The sequence below is a fragment of the Morus notabilis genome, unplaced genomic scaffold (genome assembly GCF_000414095.1).
Source record: "Morus notabilis unplaced genomic scaffold, ASM41409v2 Scaffold264, whole genome shotgun sequence".
Classification (NCBI taxonomy): Eukaryota; Viridiplantae; Streptophyta; class Magnoliopsida; order Rosales; family Moraceae; genus Morus; species Morus notabilis.
The window spans coordinates 539,924-561,804 of NW_010368055.1; the positions used below are offsets into that span (position 1 = coordinate 539,924).

Consider the following 21,881-nt stretch of genomic DNA (forward strand, 5'->3'; position numbering starts at 1 on the left):
TGATTGTTAATGTGGCAAGCGGATATTTTTTAATTAAGACTCGACACTCGTATTTACTTTTGTGCCTCATTTGTCTTTATTGGTAGATCTAATTTGTATGTGTAGTCAAATACCCTTATATTTGGTGGTCATTTGTGACTATTTTAAAGTCTATATTGACGTAATTATTAAATGAAATTTCCTCATTAAAAAATGAACAGTTTTTAATATAAATTTAACAGTTGAAAATAAAAAATTACCTAATTCATTTTTTCTAGTCTTAGAAAAACTCCCCTCTTATATACGTATTTTTTACCTCATTAAAAGAAGAAGTTTTTACGACGGAGCAAGTTATTTTACTTTACTAATAAGACTATATTTTTTATGATGGATTAATTTTTTAACCGTCATATCTATATAGTAGAAATAAATTTTTAATACGAATTTATATAAATCTGTCTGTTAAAAAATTAATTTAAAAATTAAAAATAACTGTCCTCACAGGACAAAATAACATGGTCCCCTAAAAGAAAAGTCAAAAGGGGTAAGATCTGATTCATCTTAACTGAACCTCTTGGAATGGAAAGTGGTCACGTTTGTTTATTTATTATTGCCATCAAACTATTATAAAAATGAATAGTAATCCTGCTTCAACACAAACAATAGAAGTGTCAAAAAATGACAACATGCAAAAATCGATCAAAATTAAATTAAGTTGGGATTTTTTTCCTCGTGAAATTAAATTGGTTGATTTTTGTTTTGTTTTTATTAATTTGGGTTTAGTGATTTTGATTTTTTTAGACCAAAGAAACCGACCAATAATAGTAAAAACAGCTTAATGCTATATTATGTTTTTATGATCTAATCAAAATTTTTGAAAAGATTAGCGGTTAATTTTACAAGATCGACTAATCTTTTGTGTCAAAATGTATATTGGCTACAAATTTAAACCAACAAAACCTATTTATGAATGATTTCGTTTGGTTTCTATTGAAAATTTTAACCTAACTAAAAAAATTGATGGTTTTCTGGCATTTTCGTGAGAGAGAGAGAGAGAGAGAGAGAGAGAGAGAGAATAGTCCTTATTGGATTTTTTTTTTGGTTCTAATCAAATGCAATCCTTATTGGAATTTATTCCTAACAGTTACTTCCGAACTACCATTTGGTGAAGGTTGATCTCATTCTTAGCTGCCTGTCCTTCCAACATTATTGTGCATGTCCGAAACAAGGTAAATTCCAAGTTCCACTTTTGCCCAGGGCAAGAGCTTCATGGTTGAAAATGATGTGCGATATTATGTATCCTTTTTTTTTTTTTTTTGGTGGGTAACACTTTTTATAATTGCACGCTTCTGAGTTTTTTTTCTTAAAAGAAAAAATTACGTCTTTCAAACATTTTGATAACTATCATTGCACATATATTTTTTAGGGAGTTTCTTCGGTAAAGATCAAAAAAATAAATTATCAGTAGTTTTTTATTTTCATCTGTCACGTTTATATAAAAAATTATCTGTTATATATATAATTTTTTTTAATTTGATTTGATTTTAATCAAATTTAACAGTAAAAAAAACTAATTCTACGACAATCTAACAGAAAAAACTCTCATATTTTCAAATAGATTTGTACTTTAAATTGAGTCTTTTAGGCCTCATTAATTTAAAGCGTGTTGGTTTAAATTGTGACGTTGAAACTTTGCTTCCAATTATGAGAGCTTAGGGGAATGTTGATTAGAGACCCTTTTATTTTTCTAGTTTAAATGTGAGGACTTTTTTCGGTTCGTCAACATATCATAAGTCAAGTTTTTTATTAGTCAGATATATATAAAATCATGTAAACGTTAAAAAATATATAAATTTAACGATTAAAAACCCGACTTATCAGTACGCTAGACGTACTAAAAAATCTCCTTAAATACGACTGTAACATGAAATATATATACGTGTATATGTAATAGGACTTTTATTTCATATAATAATAAAAATAATAATCAGATAAATAAATTTTGTCATTAATAAAATGCCTACGTTTTCATACCCAGAAAGAAAAATTAAAATTTTGAAAGCAAAATGTTCTATCCTAGACGAAAAATGATGTGGTTTGAGGGAAACTTTTTATTCCTAAATACCGGAAGGGCAAGCCGCCTATCAGCTAAAAGAACCTGCTCGAAATCTAGGTGGCAAGAAAAGTCTGCTTAGCGAATCATTAAAAAGATTTTTGTGTATGTATTTTGTCGTCATTATGTTATAAGGATAGCTCATATGTGGATCGTAATTCATAATCCCATCTCCACCTTCATGAAATCATAAGTAAATGAATTATATATTTATTTTGTACATTTTCTGAACCTGCAGGGTTTTGATAAATTTGGACTCAGATTTTTTATCTAATTTTAATTTCTCAATTTGTGTCTAACTAATCATATTATACTATATCGTGAAAAGAATTTGAACTGGTTTTTAATTAATTTTTTTTGCTTATGATGAGATAATTTAACGTGATATGATTGGTTAAATACTGATCACGACACTAAAAATTAAACAGAAGATCTAGATTCGATAAACATACCTTATGAACTTTTAATTTTAATAATTTACCCCTTCACCCCAAATTTGTAAACTAATTATAATATCTTTATTTTGATAATAATTGTGTTAAATTGGTGACGAAAAAGCAACTTCAATGAAAAAATTTGACCAAAAAAATCAGAATAAGATTAATAAAATGGATACCTTGCAACAGCTTTGCAAATAGAGGGGTACATTGCAAAAAGATTACAAAATTAGGGGGTAAATATGCAAAATAATAATAAAAAAAAAGATCATAGTAATATGAATGGCCCTCTAGCGGACAACGAAATCAACTAACTACCAAAAAGCGTACAACGAAATGAATACGTCATAAAATAGAAAATGCCTACACATAGTTCATCCCTGTTACTCAGCCCCACATGAAGGTCATCACTCATCAGCTTCCTAGAAATCTCTTCTTGGGCTTTGCCCCAGTGAAAGAGAATGAGTTGTGAGTCTTGTGACCCTTGGTTTTGTCCTATTCTCCGATGCAACCTAACTGGAATGCATGAATTAAAAATCTTTGGCTTGGTACATGTGGATCATTCATGAGATGTTTATTTTAAAGATTCGTCTTTAATTTTAATTATTATTTTTAATTTTTTATTATGTTTTTCTCTTATAAAAAATTTAAATTTTAAAAATTAAAATAATAAATCATGATTTTAAATTTATGAACTAAACGTCTAACATTAACAGATAATAAGAAAAATCAAACACTTGTTGTCTCTAATTGTAAAGGCAAGCTCTGTTCTCTACCATGACTAGGCATGTCTCTTCACAAAATCCAACAAGTGGTGTGATGGTGTAATGCCTCTAGTCTTGCCCAAGACTTGAAAATAAAAATAAATAAATGATTGAGAAAAAGGGAATATGGATGGGAAGAAGAATAAAGATTTAAGAAGAATAAAGATTTAAGGTGACTTGGTAATATACCTACATTCACGGATAAAGAATACATTTTTCATTCATTATTCACTTATACTATTACAAAGGTTGTACATGAATATATATAAGAATGATCATGAATATATATATATATATATATGGATGATCCTAAGAATAGAAGTTGTCAATCAATCAATTAGATTACCAATTATGTTACTAATCAATCTCTTACCTCCCTTTTGGTAAAGGAATTCGTTCCCTGATTTGAATCATAATTCGTGGTTCGTTACAGTATTTTTTCTCACAAAAAATACACGTAAATCGAAAATGATTCTAATAACATGGTTCTAATCCATTAACCAAATCTATAGGATCCATGCACACCTATCAATGAATCTAAAAAATGGAAAGCGTCCTAAAGGAAAATGGCAATCATTTGAAATGTTAAACCCCAAGTTCTCTATTAGAAGAAAAGCAAGTGACAAGATTCTTCTCCACCATCGACATTTTTTCCCAAATCACAAGGCAAACAATAGCTTATTTTCAGCCAATCGAAAGAAGATAAGAAAGCAAACACATCGATTGAACAATAATCTCACCAAGTCTCTTATTTCATGTCATATGGTATAAACCAACAATATGAATATGTTATGAGAGAAACAATGCAAGAATGAAATGGGAAGCTTTGATTTTTAATTTTTTTTCTTCCCCTTCGCTTTATGAAGGCAAAAAAATTCCTGTAATGTTGAGTGACTTTGTCTTCATCAGTTGAGTATCTCATTCGCAATTCGGGGTTGAAATCCTGCGAGTGTTGTATGAGCCACATTCGTTGCACTTATGCCCTAAAATGTGAAAGGAGGCTTTGCTTTTTGTGTTGCAGTCATTGCAGAGGATTGAAACCTGTAAAGGACCATGTAACTACGTTATTTTGTGGAACAACTTGCCAAATAGAATTTCCATATGGCAAAGTTACTAATCTGCCTGGTGTTTAGGATGTTAGATTACTAATCTGGCTGATCTTTGGGAATAGGTTGAAAATATTCAATAGAAGACCATATAGGAAAATTACTAATCTGCATGATCTTTCGAAAGTCCGTAGATTATATCTACCTAAAAATGCATAATAGATTCAAATGGAAAATTTACCAAATGAACAAACTCATTAACTGGACTATTCACAAATGTACTTTTATTGGGACTGAAAGGTTGTAATTCCTAGATTAACGTGCACGTGAAAAGCTGAGAGAATATGATGCAAGCATGATCATCTGCATGATTATAGTAAGCCGACTTAAGACACGTAAAATGAATGAAGAAACCACCTCATACTTGTATTCGTCAGGCATGGACATGGCTTCAATCTGTCTCGCCAACAAAATAATAACAGTGGTTAATGTAGAATAATAGCATTTAGTACAACGTTAAGCAGGCGGAAGAAACTAATATCAGAAGCAACGATCAAAGTCGTAAAATCAGTGAGGCTACCTTTTTTTTCAGCAGGATGGCAGAGAAACTAGCTAAAATGAATTTCTAACAAACATGAAAAGATGGAGCTAATACTAAACAAGTGTTTTCCTAATGCAGGGATACAAAGAATATAGCTACGATTTTACGTATTGAGCCATTATATGATAAAGACAAATTAACAGAAGCATGAATGGAATAAGGGGGTTCAAAGGATGTTACAAGAATCAGTGTACCCATGCATCCTCGTTGACAAAAGGAGCATTATCAAGATCCGAAAGCTAAATAGCTTCTACTGATTTTTCAACACCAGATCCAGTAACAATTCAAAATGAAAGACAAACTACAAACAAATTTTCGGAAACTATTTTTTTTTTTTTTTAAATCCTCTATAGATTTAGCTTTTTTCAGCAGATAATTTAAAGAAACCAAAAGGGAAATACAAATGTAAGAGCACAACCATCAGTTATTGGGAGCATCCATTAAAGCCATTTGGTTTATACTTTACTAAATTTGTGAATGTAGAAATAGTTTTTTCCCAAAAAACACTTTACTAAAGGCAATTCCGTGTGACATATCTTTTGGACGCTATATAAGTAACAGAACAAGGATCAATTACAGCAGATAATTTGACGTACAGTATAATGACCAAGGAAAGTATCGAAGAGCATAAAAGAAAAGTCACACCTCCGCATCCAACAACCTCCATTGGTTAGACATATCAAACACCGTCTTGGAGCAAATGGGACAACGATATCTAGATGATGAATTCAACAAGAATTCAAACAATGAGCAATATTTTTACTTGCAAAAAACAAAAACAAAAAAGTATATACAAAAATTAACCTAAAAGAAATTGAAACTCAACTGATGTTGATTTGCCATCTCACTGTAGCACTCTGTGTGCATTGTGTGTCCACACTTCATAATTATAGCTCCTTTAACCGAGTCAAACAGATACTGTAAGAACAATACAAGTTCTCAGAACATTTCATTTCTTGTAACTTTAAAATAAATGCAGGACAGGGTAAAAGAACAAACCTCATAACAAACAGGGCAAGAACACTTCATTGAGTTTTCTATGCATGGGTGGTTATCGCGTAGACCCACAGTATAGCAAGAACCTATGAGGACAAAAAAGAAATATCACAAAAAAAATGTAAAGCTTAAAGGTGTAAAACCATCTCCAACGCAAATGGAAGATGCCGATGCTGTTGTATAGCAAGAACCTATGACAAAAAAGAAATATCACAAAAAACATGTAAAGCTTAAAGGTATAAAACCATCTCCAACACAAAAGGCAAATGCCAGAGATAAAAAACGAGATATTGGATATCTTGTTCTATTTTGTGCCACAATGCATAATGCTATTCCAAATGCTATATATACCTTTTGCATAAATTATAAGCTTTGGAACTTGAAAAGCCATGCTTTTGATTTTTACATAATTCAAAAATGACAATGTTGTATGTTAAGCCCAAGCCCCTACAGACTCATGTTAGGCGTAGGATTAGGAGGGCAGATTAGTCTTTTGGTATTTTATGGATTTAGGACTTTAGTATAAAGAGAGCATTAGCAAGTTAATTATGTTTATGTTGAGTTTTGTCAAGTTATTAGGAATAATTAGGAGTTTTGGAGAGATTGACCTACTTCTCGAATTGTAAGTCAGGATTTGTCTTTCAGTTGATTTGATTAATAATAATAAGCCCTAATTCAGCCCTAATCCAAATTGATTCTTCTCTGAAACCTATCCAATTGGTATCAGAGCAAAATCCTGTGACAATGGCAGCGAAGAAGATGGACGCGCTTGAAGAAAAATTAAAAACGGAGGTTGGATCGCTCAAGACCACCATTGACGAGTGATTTAACACCGTCCAACAACAGTTTTCGTCCCTTGAGGCCATGTTGCTGAAATTAACGAAGCTCCACCTCAACCCACCACCGGCAGCAGCGACGAGGGTAAATCTCTCCAAAACTCCTAATTATTCCTAATAACTTGACAAAACTCAGCATAAAGATAATTAACTTGCTAATGCCCTCTTTATACTAAATCCCTAAATCCATAAAATACCAAAAGACTAATTTGCCCCCCTAACCCTCCGCCTAACATAAGTCTGTAGGGGCTTGGGCTTAACATTACTCCCCTCCCAATGAGACACCTTGTCCTCAAGGCGGAACAAAGGAAACTGCTCCTGAATCAAGTCAAATGGTTCCCACGTCGCTTCATAGTCTGGCAAATCCTTCCATCTAATTAGCACCTCTTTATCGCCCGATTGTCTTTACAGCCCTTGGCGCACGCCTTCTAAAGCAGTTGGTTCCAACACAACCTCCATATCTTCAGTCAACGTAGGCAGTAGTAAAGGAGAGGGTGTATGGTCTCCAATAGCCCATCTCAATTGAGACACATGAAACACCGGATGAATCGCCGAAGAGGGTGGCAACCTCAAACGATTAGCCACCTCGCCAATCCTCTCTATAATCTCATAAGGCCCAAAATCCCAAGGAGAGAGCTTCTCATTCCTCCGCCGCGCCAAGGTCTTCTGCCGATATGGTCGAAGCTTTAAGCATACCCGGTCCCCCACCGCCCTCCTATGACCATCAGCTTGCTTCTTCAAAATCTGCCGAGCCTTAGACAAATGCCTCTTCAACTCTTCCAACATTCTATCCCTTTCTTCTAAGTACTGATCCACCTGCGACACAGGTGTCGTGCTATGCCCATAATGCACCAAATGTGGCGGGTCCCGTCCATATAAGATCTTAAAAGGAGTGGTCTGTGAAGCAGTATGGTAAGAGGTATTGTACCAATACTCAGCCCACGCCAACCACTTTGCCCACTACTTGGGTGTATCTGACACAAAACACTGCAGATAAATCTCCACACTGCGATTGACTACCTCAGTCTGCCCGTCGGTCTGCAGATGATAAGCCGTGCTCCTTTTCAACACCGTCCCCTGCATCTTAAACAACTCTCTCCAAAAATGGCTCAAAAAGACCTTATCCCGGTCCGTTACTATCGACCCTGGAATCCCGTGTAAACGCACCACCTCTCGCATAAAGGCTGCCGCCACTGTCACCGCGGTATAAGGGTGTCGCAAGGGTATGAAGTGAGCATACTTACTCAGACAATCAACCACCACCAATATCACCGTAAACCTATCCCCTCAATGAAATCCATCGTCACCTCCTCCCAAACCTTATCCGGTAGTGATAAAGGTTGCAGTAACCCTCCTGCACCATTGCCTGGTATTTGTGACGCTGATACACATCGCACCTAGCTACCATGTCCTCCACATCATTCTTCATTCCCACCCAATACAACTCAGCTCCCAAGCGCCGGTAAGTCTTAAGAACCCCGGAGTGACCCCCAACCGCACTCCCATGAAACTCCAGCTGGGGCGATGTTCTCGGCAAAACGAGACGCCCCTGGTATAACACTCACTGCCCCTCCAAAGAATAGCCCGGATATCCCGTCTGCCCTCGCGCTAACGTAGTTCAGATCTTCTCCAACCCCTCGTCCGCTTCAATATGTCACAGCAGCGCCTCCCAATCCATCACCAACGGCACCGATAACGCTACCAACTGCGGCTCCTCCACCCGTCTCGACAAGGCATCCGATGCCTTATTCCTCAAACATAAAGCCGTCGCCATCAGTTTTTCCCTCTCTGAGAGTCCATTGATGGCGAAATAGTGCTCTACCCTATACACCCATCCATATGCATCCTCGCCTTCGCAAATGGGCATTTTCAGCTACCTTACCCAAGAATCCGCCCCAAATTAGGTCTGCCCCGCCCAATTTCGCGCCATTGGAGGCCTCCAACCTCCCGATTCTCCTCCACTCTCCATAAATCCGGAAGACCCAGCCCAAAATCCTCCTTGCCCAGCCCCAAATTGAGCTGACAACCCTTGCCCAACCGCAATCCCTTCATACCCGCTTCCCCTCTCACCGGAAACCCCTCCTCCCGGCTGTATGCCCCCAAATCCGCCCTGCCCAGGCCCGGATCCACCCTGCCTAGGCCCGGAATCACCCCAAAACGGCGCTGAGATGCCGTGCCCAGCCACCCCCGGCCCTGGCGCGCCCTAAGGCGGCGCCGAAATGCCGGACCCCAACGCCCATAGCCTTAGGCCGCCTCCTCCAGCAGTGAAACCCTCTGATCAGCCGCCCCCAGCCGCGACCAAGCCTCCCCCACCGCACCCAATGCCGAGGAAAGTCCCCACAAGTCGCACGTCCCTTGGGCCGTCCTCCACGCCAGCAGATCTACCGCGGGCCGTTGCCTCTGGCCGCGCGAAACTAGCGATTTCCGGCCCCCTCCCCCTGCACCGTCGCTGACCACGGGTTTCGTACCGCCGGACGCCTCTCCTGCTGCGCCGCCATGGCTCGTCGCTGCTGCCGGTGGTGGGTTGAGGTGGAGCTCCGTTAATTGCAGCAACATGGCCTCAAGGGACGAAAAGTGTTGTTGGACGGTGTTAAATCGATCGTTAATGGTGGTCTTGAGTGATCCAACCTCCGTTTCTAATTTCTCTTCAAGTGCGTCCACCTTCTTCGCTGCCATTGTCGCAGAATTTTGCTCTGATACCAATTTGATAGGTTTCAGAGAAGAATCAATTGGGATTAGGGCTGAACTAGGGCTTATTATTATTAATCAAATCAACTGAAAGACAAATCCTGACCTACAATTCGAGAGGTAGGTCAATCTCTCCAAAACTCCTAATTATTCATAATAACTTGATAAAACTCAGCATAAACATAATTAACTTGCTAATGGCCTCTTTATACTAAAGCCCTAAATCCATAAAATACCAAAAGACTAATCTGCCGCCTAACATAAGTCTGTAGGGGCTTGGGCTTAACATTGTAACAATTAAATGAAAAGTAACACATCAATTAAATTTGGCATATGTTATACTTGGTGCCAGTCTGCCAGATATGCCAAATCTAGTACCAAAAATAGTGTTGCATTTGAGAGGGATTTTCCTACCCAAATGGCAAAATTTGGCATTCGCACATTAATTTGACACTACAATGGAGACGTCTAATATCTAAAACGTATCAAAATGATTTAAGAGGTAATGCTGATGAGCAAATCAAGTTGAAAAGAAAATATGAAGGCTGAGCTAGGTACAAGAGCACATACCGCACTTTTGACAGTGAAAGAAGTTCTCACGACCACCAACTCTGAGAAATCACATAATTATACACTTTTATTGGTTTTTCTTTTGTGCTAATAGAAACTAGGTTACATGGGTAGATGTTGGCAAACAAAAATGAGCTCACTGACCTACAAATCCCACACTCGTCGCAATGAAACTGCTTCTTTTCTGTCTATAATCGAACACCAGTACCACAAAATTAAAATTCCAAAATCCACAAGACATAAAAGAATAACAATATAACATAATATCCCAATATCAAGATGTTTATGTCAAAATGCTCTAAGCAACTAAAAAGGATTGAAACTTATTATTATCTAATTAGTAATTACCTCATCATCATAGAACTTGCAAATGTCGCAAAAATATTCTCCCATTTTAACACCACAATTAGAACAAACTTGAGCAACCTAGAAGAACGAAGCGCAAGCACAAGATGTTTATGTCTGCCCATAGACTCGTTTATTTCTTTTTCTAAATTAACACAATAATCATTTCAAGCGAGAAGTGTAAATCCAACCTGTTGCTCAGTATTGCAGATCGAGCATATAACCTGAAACAACCAATTTCAAAAACTATTCTTCATCAATACAATATATCATTCTATATATACACAAAGGATTAAAAAAAAGTTCTAAAAGGAATCATACTTGCTTAATATCATGCCTGACAATTTCATGATGCTCTTTGGGATTGCTCAGCGAACTCTACAATTCGAAGGCAAAAACAAGAAAAAAGGAAAAAACAAATTACAATATGAATGTATATATATATGCACGCACACATATATATGGGTGTGATTTTATTCATTAATTTTAGTGTTTACTCTAATAAATAATAAGATAGTAATATCACAGTTGTAATAAATTGAGTAGTGAATAAAAAAATTATAATAATTAATAAAATTAAAATTTTATTATGTCACACCGTTAACTTTCTATATATTTAATAGATAAGTAATACTCAGGGAGTGTATTTGGAGCAAAGATATCAAAAATATGGTTCGTAATTCGCTATAATATTTCTAAAAAATATGTGTAAATCAAAAATAGTTCTAATAACTCCTCTTAACCATTGAAAACTCGGAAAAATATAAAAGAAAAGAGGTATAATACCGTGGCCTCGTTGTGACAGTGACGACAGGAAAAGATTTGATCGCAGCAAGGGGCTCGAATCTTGCATCGTCTCTTATAGTGCTCGCACCTGAAAAGCAAGAAACAAAAGGAAAACGACAACAAGAACAGCGCTTGTTAGGCCTCTGGGTTTTCTTTTCTTATTCCCCGTTTTTGGTTTGTTGCTACATAAAAGTGACAAGTAAAAAATAAAAAAAATACCCGTGTTGTAATTTTCCGAAATCTTGTGTATTGACGGCCACGGAATCGGACTCCATTGTTGGCGAGAAGGACCCAACACACGAACTTAGCGATGATTTTTATGGGGACAACCTAAGGATGGTTAAACGACGCCGTTTCTTTCAAAGAAATTTTAAGACCGGATCATCTTTAAGAATTTTTTTTTAAGGATGTTTTTTATAAATACTCAAAGTTTTATAAAATTACAAAAATAACTATTTTTATTGACTAGTGATTAATTATTGATTAATTTAGTTATTAATTATTGATTGACTTAATTTTATTATTGATTAATTTAATTATTTTTTATTATAAATTAACATTAGTTAATAATTAATTAAAATTAATTAATTATTAATTAATTTTAATCAACAAATTACATGTTTATTAATGATAAATCATTAATAAATTAATAATGTATTAATTAATAAATTAATAATGTATCGGTCAATCACTAATTGACTCTGTACCCAACACAATTTCTCTTATTTTTATCTTCATTTTCTATTATATTTCTTTCCCGCCGTTTTGGGTGCGTTTGGAACTCGTTCTAAAATGATTTTGTTTTTTGTATGCAAATGAAAATGAAAACGTTTTTAATCTTAGACATGTTAAAGTATAAAATTATTGTTGGTCCACCTCCTAATAGTTTAAGCTTTTGGGATGGATTGGTAAACTAACATGGTATCAGAGCGGGAGGTCATGAGTTCAAAACCCCGTAATTGCACTCTTTATCCCCATTTAAAATTGTCATCATGTGTTGGGTCTTTAATATATCTCGGGCTTAAATATTCACGTGTTGGGCTTTCTAATTAATTTACCCACATGATTGCCCATTGTTCAGCCCACACGTGAAGGGGAGTGTTAAAGTATAAAACTATTGTTGGTCAACCTCCTAATAGTTTAAGCTTTTGGGATGAGTTGGTAAACTAACACAGAAATCATTTTTGAAAATACGTTTGATAGTTTTATCAAGAGATTGTTTTCAGTGTAAAAAAACCCATTAATATATCTGTTTCTCTTTCTTTGCTCGAGAGAGGAGAAAACGAAAACAAAAAATGAAAAATGACTAAAAGTCATTTTTCATTTCTCTCTCATTTTACACTAAATTAAAAAATAAAAAATAACTAAAAGTCATTTTTGTCTTTATTACGCCAAACGTCGTTTCAAAAACGTTTTTATTTTTCTTTCTTAAAAAACGTAAAAAATAAAGACAGAATCAATTCCAAACACGATCTTTGTTTTTTTGTTTTGTTTTGTTTTTTCATGCCAAAACTACTTCTAATTTCGTTGCAAGATTTTTTTGTTTTTTTTCATCTATGAAGTTCGTACTTTGCCGTGTTATTTATTTATTTATTTCGGTCATTTTTAGACCGAGACTACCAAATGACTAAACCGTAGTTTCACATACTTTTCTCTTTATATAAATAATAATACTAATAATAATAACTATTAATTCTCATTTGTTTACTTTTAAAGGGTTGAGATCAATGGTTGCAGATGTTGCTCAAAGGGGTCAGCAAGTAGCTCGTGAATGAGATTGAAATGTTGTGAAGTGATTTAAGAAAGAAAGAAACAGCTGGAACCCAAGTTAAAATCACACTTCTTTTTTTCTTTTGCCTATGTCAATCTTTGGGCTATTTTGTATGGACACCATTTTAACTTTGCGAGTTTGGCGATTTAGTCTCTTAATTTTTTTTCTTAACAATTCATCTCTTAAATTTTAAAATTTATTGGAATGTTCGTCAAATTGAAAATGAATTTAAAAATTTAGACGATATCTTCCGTATGATGTTTAATAAAAGTAATTAATATCTTTTTTGCATCAAATTGATCCTTATATACGCATCACGAGTGGAATTTTTTTTGAAATTGGGAGTTAACTGTTTTGGGAGAAAAATTTAGGCCCCGTTCATTTCACTAATTCGAGTTTTCAATTTTAGTTTTACTACAGTTAAAAGCCTTTACAAAAAAATCACATTTAACTTTTTCTACTACAGTTAAAAGCTCTTACATAAAGTTACATCTCAGCTCAAATTAAAAATTTGAATTTACGAATTAAACGAGGTTTAAGAGTCCCCCCAATTTGAAATTTTTTTTCATTCATGGTGTGTATAAAGGGTTCAATTCGATGCAAAAAAAATCAGAATTATCCTTATTAAACACTCACGTGGAAGATACTGTCTAAAATTTTAACTTCGTTTTTAATTTGACTAACAATGCAACAAATTTCAAAGTTTAAAGAGTGAATTGCCAAGAAAAAAAGTTAAAGGACCAATTTGCCAAACTCGTGAAATTATGGGGGTATTCATACAAAAAAGCCTCAATCTTGAGGAATTCTCATAAACCATAAACTCCAGCAAATTGTTCAAAGATGGGAAAGATTGATTAGCAATTGGCACGGCTAGTTCTCAAGGTCTATATACACAATCATCTTGTGACTAAAAATAAGTCATATTAAGCAAATTGAGTTCTTTCAATAGTAAATTTCTTCGTTTTATTTTTCTTAGTAAATGCAAGTTAACTATACAGCTTTCAACTCCACAACTCAATAGTTAGATAAATAGTCTAGAAAACTAGCTTGTAAGAACTTCCCGAGAAAGCATAAAACTATTGATGGAAAAGTCAATGTGAAATTTTCAAATGTCACGTGAATTATGTTTCGAGTCGGTTTTGAGACCGAAAAAAGGGAAAATGAAGAAGAAGAAGAAATAAATTTCAAGGAGACAAAAACAGGAGAATCAAATAAGCTCTCTCACACTATCAAACTAAAGGTAAGAGAATTCTGCTAGCTTCTACAGAACACAGCCAACATACAGGAGAAACTAAACATGAATGAATTGAGTAACAGTAAAGCGACTAACATGTGAATAGAGCCGGCGCTTAGATCATTATTGTTGCCGTTGCATCATGAGGGAAAACCACAATGGTGGTACAGTTTCGAAAAAATTGCAGTCTGTTGGCAATAACAGCCAGAAAATATTAAAGGATTGTACATGAACATGAATTCATCTTTTGCATCTCGTCCTGGTTTTTACCTGCACAGAACCCAACAAAGACAGAAAGAAAGAAATCAGAGATGGATGTAAAATGTTAAATCAAGAATTAATGGATGAGTTGATGCAAACTTATGCAAGTACTGCTGTTCTTTTCAACAAAAAAACAAGTCAATGAAAAAGCACGAAATGCGAAATATGATTCATAAAACAACTGGGAAAAACTTGTCAGACTAAAGGGAATGCTAATACAATTGGCAGGTATAACTATGAACATTGACAAACCTGTCTTCTTTTTAGTTATTGTAGGCTGTACAACAACGTGCATGGTAATGACTTCACCAGCTGGGTTACCAAATGTTATTTTAAAGTCAGCGAGTGTCTTCCTGTTCTCTAAAACTCTACCAGCATGTATGAGTTTTACATCATTTACTGACTTTGGTACGATTGTTTTGCCTGTAAAGCAAAGGCTAAGTAACTAAATTCCTTAATGACGTACATATGGGAATGCAGAAAGGGAGCTGAATATTATGCCAGAAAATTCATTGGTGGCCAGATTTTAGCAGAAGCGTTATGATTTCTGAACTTAGCTTATTAGTCATTTTCCAACTAAATATTGAACAACACATTGATAGAATTATCAATCAGGTGGTCTCGATAAAATCTCAAAAGGGAAACTCGGGGAAAACCGAAAAGGTCCTCAAACCAAAATCAAATTCAGAGGAGTATTAGTCAATTGATAGAAACAGTTCTCTGCTTGAAAATGTTGACGTTTATGTTAATCTGTTCTTGAAATTCGACCATGAATATGAAAAACTTAGAAATACACAGAAATATACAACTAACCTTGAGGCCACTCGGCTACAAGTCTTTGCTTAAGAGATGCAATTGTTGTAGACGGGGCATAAGTACTATGGCCTATATCTGTTCCATCAAAAATGCGGAACCTAAGCTCAATAAGTTCCTCTTTTTCGGCCATGATGATCCTTGTCCTCCTTTTGCAAACTTTGAAATCCAACTAACACGAAAAACAGCACTTCTAATCTTCTAATCAAAGCACTCGATCTTGTCCAACGACCCTGCAAAACTCAATGAGTTCAAACTCAATTCAGTAATACTCATGGCTCCTATAAGGAAAAGAAAAAGAAAAAGAAAAGTTGGTAAGAGAAAGGAAAGCTAATGTTTTCAAATGTTGACTTTACGGAACATGAGGCATTAAACCCCATTACTTTAAAACCAATCATTAGCAAGACTAATTCCTAAAACCCAAGCAACTATACAGAAGTAAATTAGCAAACACTATTTATCACCACTGGTAAATTACAAATTCATGTGTCTGACTCTAAGACTCGTACCGATCCACACAATTTTTATATACCAATCTCTAACAGGTTAAAAAATCAGTGGAATGATGTGATAATTAGCCTTTTTCCAAGTAAATTTATATTTCACTTACTAGCGCCCATAAGGAGGATTATCACAAGGTGGAATAATACAAATTTACAAATCTTTTAGCAGTCAAATCAGAAACAAGTACAAAACATAAATTTGGAATATCAAAGTTGTGGTTGCAAGCTTGGCTTAGCCATAATTTCATTCCCACCTCAAAGATATATCTTGAGTCTGAATTCCCCCGCTCCAAATATACATATACATATACATATAAAAATACACATATAGACGAGTTTTTAATGGTTACATTTCCATCGGTCGGTGGTTACCGATCAAATTATATCTATCAAAGTCCATACTGTATCAAGAAAATTCTGTAGAAACGCCGGTTTACTAACCTCTTGGAATCTGCCAAAGATATCTTTCTGGGAAGAAACATGCGATAGCTGGTACATCTGACTTAACGATTTGAGACTCAATTGAACAAACCAAGAAACTCATATGACCAAATTGTTTCAGCTCGTACCGATAACTCTGCAGTAATAAAAATTACAATGCTTAAAAACAAAGAATGCAATGACATAAAAGAAACAGCAACAGAAATCCAAACGACAAAAATGCAATCCACAAGAATCTTATACCTCAATGAAACCTAGAAATCCCTTTTAATTCACGCAAGATTAAAGAAAGAAAATAATTAGAGAAAAATCTTCCGGAACGGGATTTTCACCCACTTGGGCCCACGCCTTTTGCTAAACTAAAGTAGAACAGTTGTAATCAAATTCATTTCATTATTTTCCTTCAGTTTCTCGGCAACCAAACAACCTATAGAAAGAAAATCAACCAAAACTTGAAATCCGAAACGCAAAGAAAGACAAGCAAAAACACTTGCATTGGAGAGAGAGAGAGAGAGAGGGTACCTGATCAAGAATCCATGAGAATGTGAGATTAGGTCAGAGGTCGGAGGAATATGTCAATGGCGATTAGAATTTTCGGATTCTGTGGCGGTAAGATCGAGCGCGCTGAAAGCCAGAGTAGACAGAGTCGGAGGGGGGAGGTGAAAAAGAAAAAAAGGAAAAAGAAAATTGTAACGTTTAGCATTTTTTATATATTTTCTTGGAAAATTACTATTTTTTTGCAAAAATTACTTTTTTTTTTTTTGCAAAAATTTTAAGTTAGTCAGTTTTTGACTGTTAATTATAATTAAAATTAAATTAGATTAAAAACACATATTAATTAATTTTTAATATGAATTTTACAGTTAAAAATATAAAATAATCATCTATGTTTTTAACTCTATTCTTAAAATTTTATCAGCCTGAAAAATATTTTTTTTTCCTGCAAAGGAAATAATATCCATTTGATAAAGAGAGAAAAACAAGATGCTGATAAAAAATGGCGAAATGTTTTTTTTCTTATAATTAAAAATGTCGAGTGTTGCCTTTATATTATATAGTGTCGTGTTTTTACACTGTCATTTTTCTATATTGTCGTTGTCCTTTGTTTAAATGTTGTCGTTTATTAATTTTTTGTCTTTTTTTTTTGTGTGAAGATGATGTGCTTTTTGGATCTTGTCGTTTTTTGTAGTCGTTTCATGCACTGATAATATGTTTTTTTATTTGTTCTTGTTTATTTGCGATGCTGAAGTTTTAAAGATATTGCCGTTTAAGACGATGAGGTCGTTTTGGTAATATCCTGTCGTATAACGGTGAGCCAGGCGGATTACACCAATGGCAACTTGGCAATTAGAATTTTCAGATTCTGTGGAGATAAGATCAAGTGCCTAGAGAGCCACAGTGGACTGAAGCAGAGAGGTGAAGAGTGAATAGAGAAAAAGGAAAAAAAAATGTTACCATTTTAACGTCATCTTTTCCAGTTTTGGAATTTATTCATAAAGATATTCGTAATGATAATGCATATTTTTAATAGTTAAATATGATCAAAATAAAATTATAAAAAATTAACAGAAACTTATATATATACCACTAAGGTATTTTTTTTTTCATACCAAACCATAAAATTCTCCTTTATTTTTTATTTTCTCATTTTTCCCTAGCTATTTTAGTCCTAAGCCAAAAAAGAATTTTCCAATATTTACTTATTTTGTAGACCAATCTGAATATAAGATCCAGTTGAAAAAGAAACAAAATTGAGATGGAGATGAAAATGTCCAGATACTGTCGTTTTTTGATTTAACATCGTTTACTTTAGATACTGTCGTTTTTATACAGTCGTTTCAAAAGATGCTGTCGTTTTCTTTATTTATCGTCTTTTACTTTTGTTGTTGGTGATGTGGTTTTCTGGATAGCTATCTGTCGTTTTTTTTTTTTATGTTGTCTTTAACATATTAGCATTTTAAATTTGTTGTCATTAATTTAAGATGTTGTTTTCATGATATTTTTATTTCATTTTCCTCATATCTTGCATTCTTGCTGTATTTATAAGATGCTGTCATTGTATTCCTATCCTGCTCTTGCTAAAAGAATGTTGTTCCAAGATACTTAAAATGTTGTCCTTTAATAAAAGCGATGTCGTTTTATCATATTGTTGTTATGAAATTTTCATTTCTTGCAACGAGAATTTCCTAGTATGATGTCGTTTTAGTACTCTTTTTTTCAATGACGTCTTTTTATATACCGGTCTTCGTTTTAAGATTCCGTCGTTTCCGATGATGTTGTCGTTTCGTCAAGATGTCGTTATGATGACTTGTCAAAAGTACCTTTTACATTACTTGCATGATTCACCTGCAAGGCAATACCTTCCCCATATCGCCGTCATCACACCTGTTCCTTTCGACCCATCTTTTGCCACGCCCACAAAAGCGAAACAGAATAATTCTAGTCCCTAGACATTGACATCCAAAACGCCTTTGATCGTTGCTATTTCTGCTTATTAAAGACCAGAAGATGAATCTAAGAAGAACAAACATAGAATGATAGAAAAAGAAAAAAAAAAAAAAAAAACACTGAATGACATAAAATCTATAGTAGGAAATAGAGAACCAAAAAAAAAAAAAAATCAAAGATTTTATGGCTTATCGTTCCTTATTGTTCATTCAAACAATGAAAAGTGAGGGCCATTTTCAGTATATTTTTCATAAAATATTGTATTCTTCTTTCTGAAAACTATGGAATAAGACTGAAGGTGATTGATCAGCCAAAGCCCACAACACTCACCACATGGATGATCTGCCACTTTTCCTTTCTCATTGAACTTTCTCATGCTTGTCTCCATTCTCCATTTAGGATTCTGCTTATTCTAATCCTCCACAATATTCATTCATTTTTCTTTCTACTCCAAATGCATTAACTTATCATATTGTGCCCAGGACCATTCAATATTGGTCTGAGAACATATTAAGTCTCTTCTCTCTATCACATGCTTAATATTGGAGTACCGGAAGATGGGAATTGATTGGGGACCAATTCCTTTTTATGGTCCATATGGAACGTGAGCCGTCGTTGTCTCTCACATACGCATTAGGAAGTCAGTCAACTATATTTTTATACACATGCTTAGGACTATTATATATATAGAATATGTGTATTCACATGCAAGTAGTATTACGGATCCAAACTTTTGATCTTAAATTTTTTATACCGTCTCACGTGACATTGAGTTGTCATCTTTTTACTGTAGATGAAATGCTTTAATATTAACTAACCTGATAAACTTTTGAATTATTTACAAATAAAAGATTAACAATTCATATATGTCCTGTCAGTTGCTATAAAAAAGTTGGATCCTTGACATTATTCTTCACAAAATATCGGACAAAGGAGAGTGAGAAAGGCAGCCGGGGACCAATTCCCTTTTGGGATCAATGCCTTGAAAGTTGATCTGTCCTATTCTTAAGCAAATTCATTAGGGCTCATCTCACTATTGATTTTTTCAGTAATCTTTGGACAGTTAGTCTCTATTGGAATAGTACTTATTAACATTTGATGGCTATTTTGGCTGCTTCAACAGTTTTTGCTTTCAGTAGAGACCTGAAAGTAACAGCCATTTTATCAAGTTGCGACACTTGACAAAGTGGGGAAAGATTTTTTTTTTCTTTCAAAATTTCCCTTCCTTTTTGCATGGTTTTAGTCCGATATAGAAAGTATAAATTAAACCGGACTTGTTTAAAGCCTAAAATAACTAATTTTTGTGTAGTAGAAAACCTCATTACAATAGTGATTAAAAAAATGGAATTAAAGTTTTTAGAAATGATACACAAGAATTTATTCTCTCCTTTTAACATTGAGTGACGGGGCAGTGTTCAATTTGTATTTGGTGTCACTTACAATTTTTGAATGGGGATCAAAAAGGATCTTTGGCTGCGGTTGAAAGGAATAAATATATAGTGAAGAGAGGCCAGCTTTTTCAGCAATAGTGAGTTTTGTTAAGTTCTATATATATGTGTGTGTGTATATATATATATTTATGATAGATTGACACTGACCACCAAACACTAGACAATCGTTGGGCGGAGGCAAACGAGAGAATATAAGCATATGTTAAAACACACAGGGCAAAAAGGCAAGAATGTAATACCTTTCTTTATCTAAGATAAAATATTGGCAAGAATCCATGGCAACTGAAAAAAAAAAAAGAAAAAAAAAATCAAAGAATTTTCACCTTTTCTGCTTTTTGGCATATGGCGGAGAGCAATAGGGGATCTCAAAAGTTGAGATTTCTATGTTCATCACTCCCTCTCTAATCTGTGGCGACTTTTAAACATTTTTCATGATTTTATTTCAGTTTACTATTAATTTTTTTTTTTTTTTTTTACCTCTTTTTGTTGAATAATGGTTGAGAAAGAAGAGATGATCATTCTTATCTTACATGTCAGTAAGTTACTCGTGAAATAAAAGAACCCCATTTCTTATGTATATGTTGTGGTGTTGATAACATACAAAACTTTGGAGAGTTATATCTTATATTATTCAGTTCGCTAAAAGGTTCTTCTGTGGAAGTAACATGTACCCTTTTGCTTCTAGTTGAAGATAATGCTGTAAAATTATTCTCTTGAATGTTGGTTTTAGATTGGAGAGAGAGAGAGAGAGAGAGAGAGAGAGAGAGGGAGAGAGAGAGAGAGAGAGAGAGAGAGAGAGAGAGAGAGAGAGAGAGAGGGCGAGAGAGAGAGAGAGGGAGGGGGAGAGAGAGAGAGAGAGAGAGAGAGTATATATTCTTTCATTTTTTTTTTTTTTACTTTACTAGAACTAATATTAAAAAGCTGAAGCTGCTGAAACAACAGAAATACACTGAGTTTTTTTGTGAGCCACGTTGACAAAAATATTTATGGAAGATATATATTGCAACCACAAAGTATATAATAAAGATAATATCTTTCATTAAGAATAGGGGAAACAGATTACAACCTACGACAACAATACAGCTAATTTAAATGCTACAGTACATTACTTGAGAGCACAGATAAACCAGTACATTAACATATATATATATATATATATATAACACAAAGCTGACTAATTTACTAGCTAACCACAAAGTCACAAACTAATTATTTTTGAGCCAACTTATTTTTCCTTCTTTTGCCAACGTGATATGGGACTCAAATTGGTAATTAAGACAGATTCTGGTAAGGCTTGAGCAGAGGAATGAGGTTGCCACTTAGGTGGAGTGACATGACTTCATTGGTGGACCCCACGAGCTTGCCGTCGATGAAGACGGCTGGCACCGGGGCGTTGCACCCGAGCCTTGTGAGGGCCTTCTCCATTTCCCTCCCTTCAGGGTCTTGGTCCAGCTCATAAACCCCGGGGTTGACCCTCAGCTCTTGGAACAAAATTTTGACAGCATAGCAAAGGCAACATGAGCTCTTGCTGAAGATCACCACCCCTTTCTCTGATGCCAATCTCATTACCTTCTCCATCAGCTTGTTGGGTTGGTTTGCCTTGTCCTTGGCTTAAGACCTCGGAAGAAAAACCGATAGGATCGAATCCTGAGCTGAATTCGACCCTACGGTTCGAGCTGAGATTGGAACTGTGAGAAGGGAAGGTGGAGTAAAAAAGAGAGAGAGTTTTTGAAAGCTAGCTTTAGTTTTGTTTTTGTATTTTTTTTTCTTAAGCTAGGTTTTAGGTTGTTTAGAAGTT

The 21,881-nt window shown here is 34.7% G+C and overlaps 3 protein-coding genes across 5 annotated transcripts; all 3 read right to left on the bottom strand.

The window, feature by feature from the left end:
- Positions 1–3,993: 3,993 nt before the first annotated feature.
- LOC21403371 (E3 ubiquitin-protein ligase MIEL1) lies at positions 3,994–11,474 on the bottom strand. Of its 2 annotated transcripts, none has more exons than XM_010114444.2 (12): positions 11,381–11,474; positions 11,162–11,249; positions 10,697–10,753; positions 10,567–10,599; positions 10,379–10,456; positions 10,175–10,218; positions 10,031–10,071; positions 5,940–6,022; positions 5,767–5,858; positions 5,586–5,655; positions 4,757–4,795; positions 3,994–4,334 (listed from the first exon to the last, which is right to left on the bottom strand). In XM_010114444.2, exons 1-12 carry the CDS (start codon positions 11,434–11,436, stop codon positions 4,212–4,214), a joined length of 804 nt encoding a protein of 267 aa, XP_010112746.2. In that variant the 5' UTR covers positions 11,437–11,474; the 3' UTR covers positions 3,994–4,211. The 2 variants fall into 2 exon arrangements, with proteins under 2 accessions (XP_010112746.2, XP_024032021.1); XM_024176253.1 differs by having other exon boundaries at positions 4,243–4,334; positions 4,764–4,795.
- A 2,661-nt stretch (positions 11,475–14,135) lies between these two features.
- LOC21403372 (membrane-anchored ubiquitin-fold protein 3) lies at positions 14,136–16,827 on the bottom strand. 2 transcript variants are annotated; one of them, XM_010114445.2, is made up of 5 exons: positions 16,707–16,827; positions 16,185–16,320; positions 15,241–15,473; positions 14,680–14,850; positions 14,136–14,436 (listed from the first exon to the last, which is right to left on the bottom strand). In XM_010114445.2, exons 3-5 carry the CDS (start codon positions 15,371–15,373, stop codon positions 14,381–14,383), a joined length of 360 nt encoding a protein of 119 aa, XP_010112747.1. In that variant the 5' UTR covers positions 15,374–15,473; positions 16,185–16,320; positions 16,707–16,827; the 3' UTR covers positions 14,136–14,380. The 2 variants fall into 2 exon arrangements, with proteins under 2 accessions (XP_010112747.1, XP_024032058.1); XM_024176290.1 differs by lacking the exon at positions 16,707–16,827 and adding an exon at positions 16,428–16,504.
- A 4,310-nt stretch (positions 16,828–21,137) lies between these two features.
- Positions 21,138–21,856, bottom strand: LOC21403373 (glutaredoxin-C13). The gene has a single exon (XM_024176287.1). It carries the CDS (start codon positions 21,659–21,661, stop codon positions 21,356–21,358), a length of 306 nt encoding a protein of 101 aa, XP_024032055.1. The 5' UTR covers positions 21,662–21,856; the 3' UTR covers positions 21,138–21,355.
- Between the last annotated feature and the right edge of the window lie 25 nt (positions 21,857–21,881).

Bases quoted from the DNA above. Each gene is read 5' to 3' on its own strand.
- LOC21403372 (XM_010114445.2), bottom strand. From the start codon at position 15,373: ATGGCCGAAAAAGAGGAACTTATTGAGCTTAGGTTCCGCATTTTTGAT. The intron at 14,851-15,240 runs GTTAGTTGTATA...TTTGCTTTACAG, and splicing joins TGTAGCCGAGTGGCCTCAAG to GCAAAACAATCGTACCAAAG. The intron at 14,437-14,679 runs GTTTGTCAATGT...GGTTCTGTGCAG, and splicing joins AATAACTAAAAAGAAGACAG to GTAAAAACCAGGACGAGATG.
- LOC21403373 (XM_024176287.1), bottom strand. From the start codon at position 21,661: ATGGAGAAGGTAATGAGATTGGCATCAGAGAAAGGGGTGGTGATCTTC.
- LOC21403371 (XM_010114444.2), bottom strand. From the start codon at position 11,436: ATGGAGTCCGATTCCGTGGCCGTCAATACACAAGATTTCGGAAAATTA. The intron at 10,457-10,566 runs GTTGGATTTACA...TCGTTCTTCTAG, and splicing joins TCTGCAATACTGAGCAACAG to GTTGCTCAAGTTTGTTCTAA. The intron at 5,656-5,766 runs GTTGAGTTTCAA...TTCATCATCTAG, and splicing joins GAGATGGCAAATCAACATCA to ATATCGTTGTCCCATTTGCT.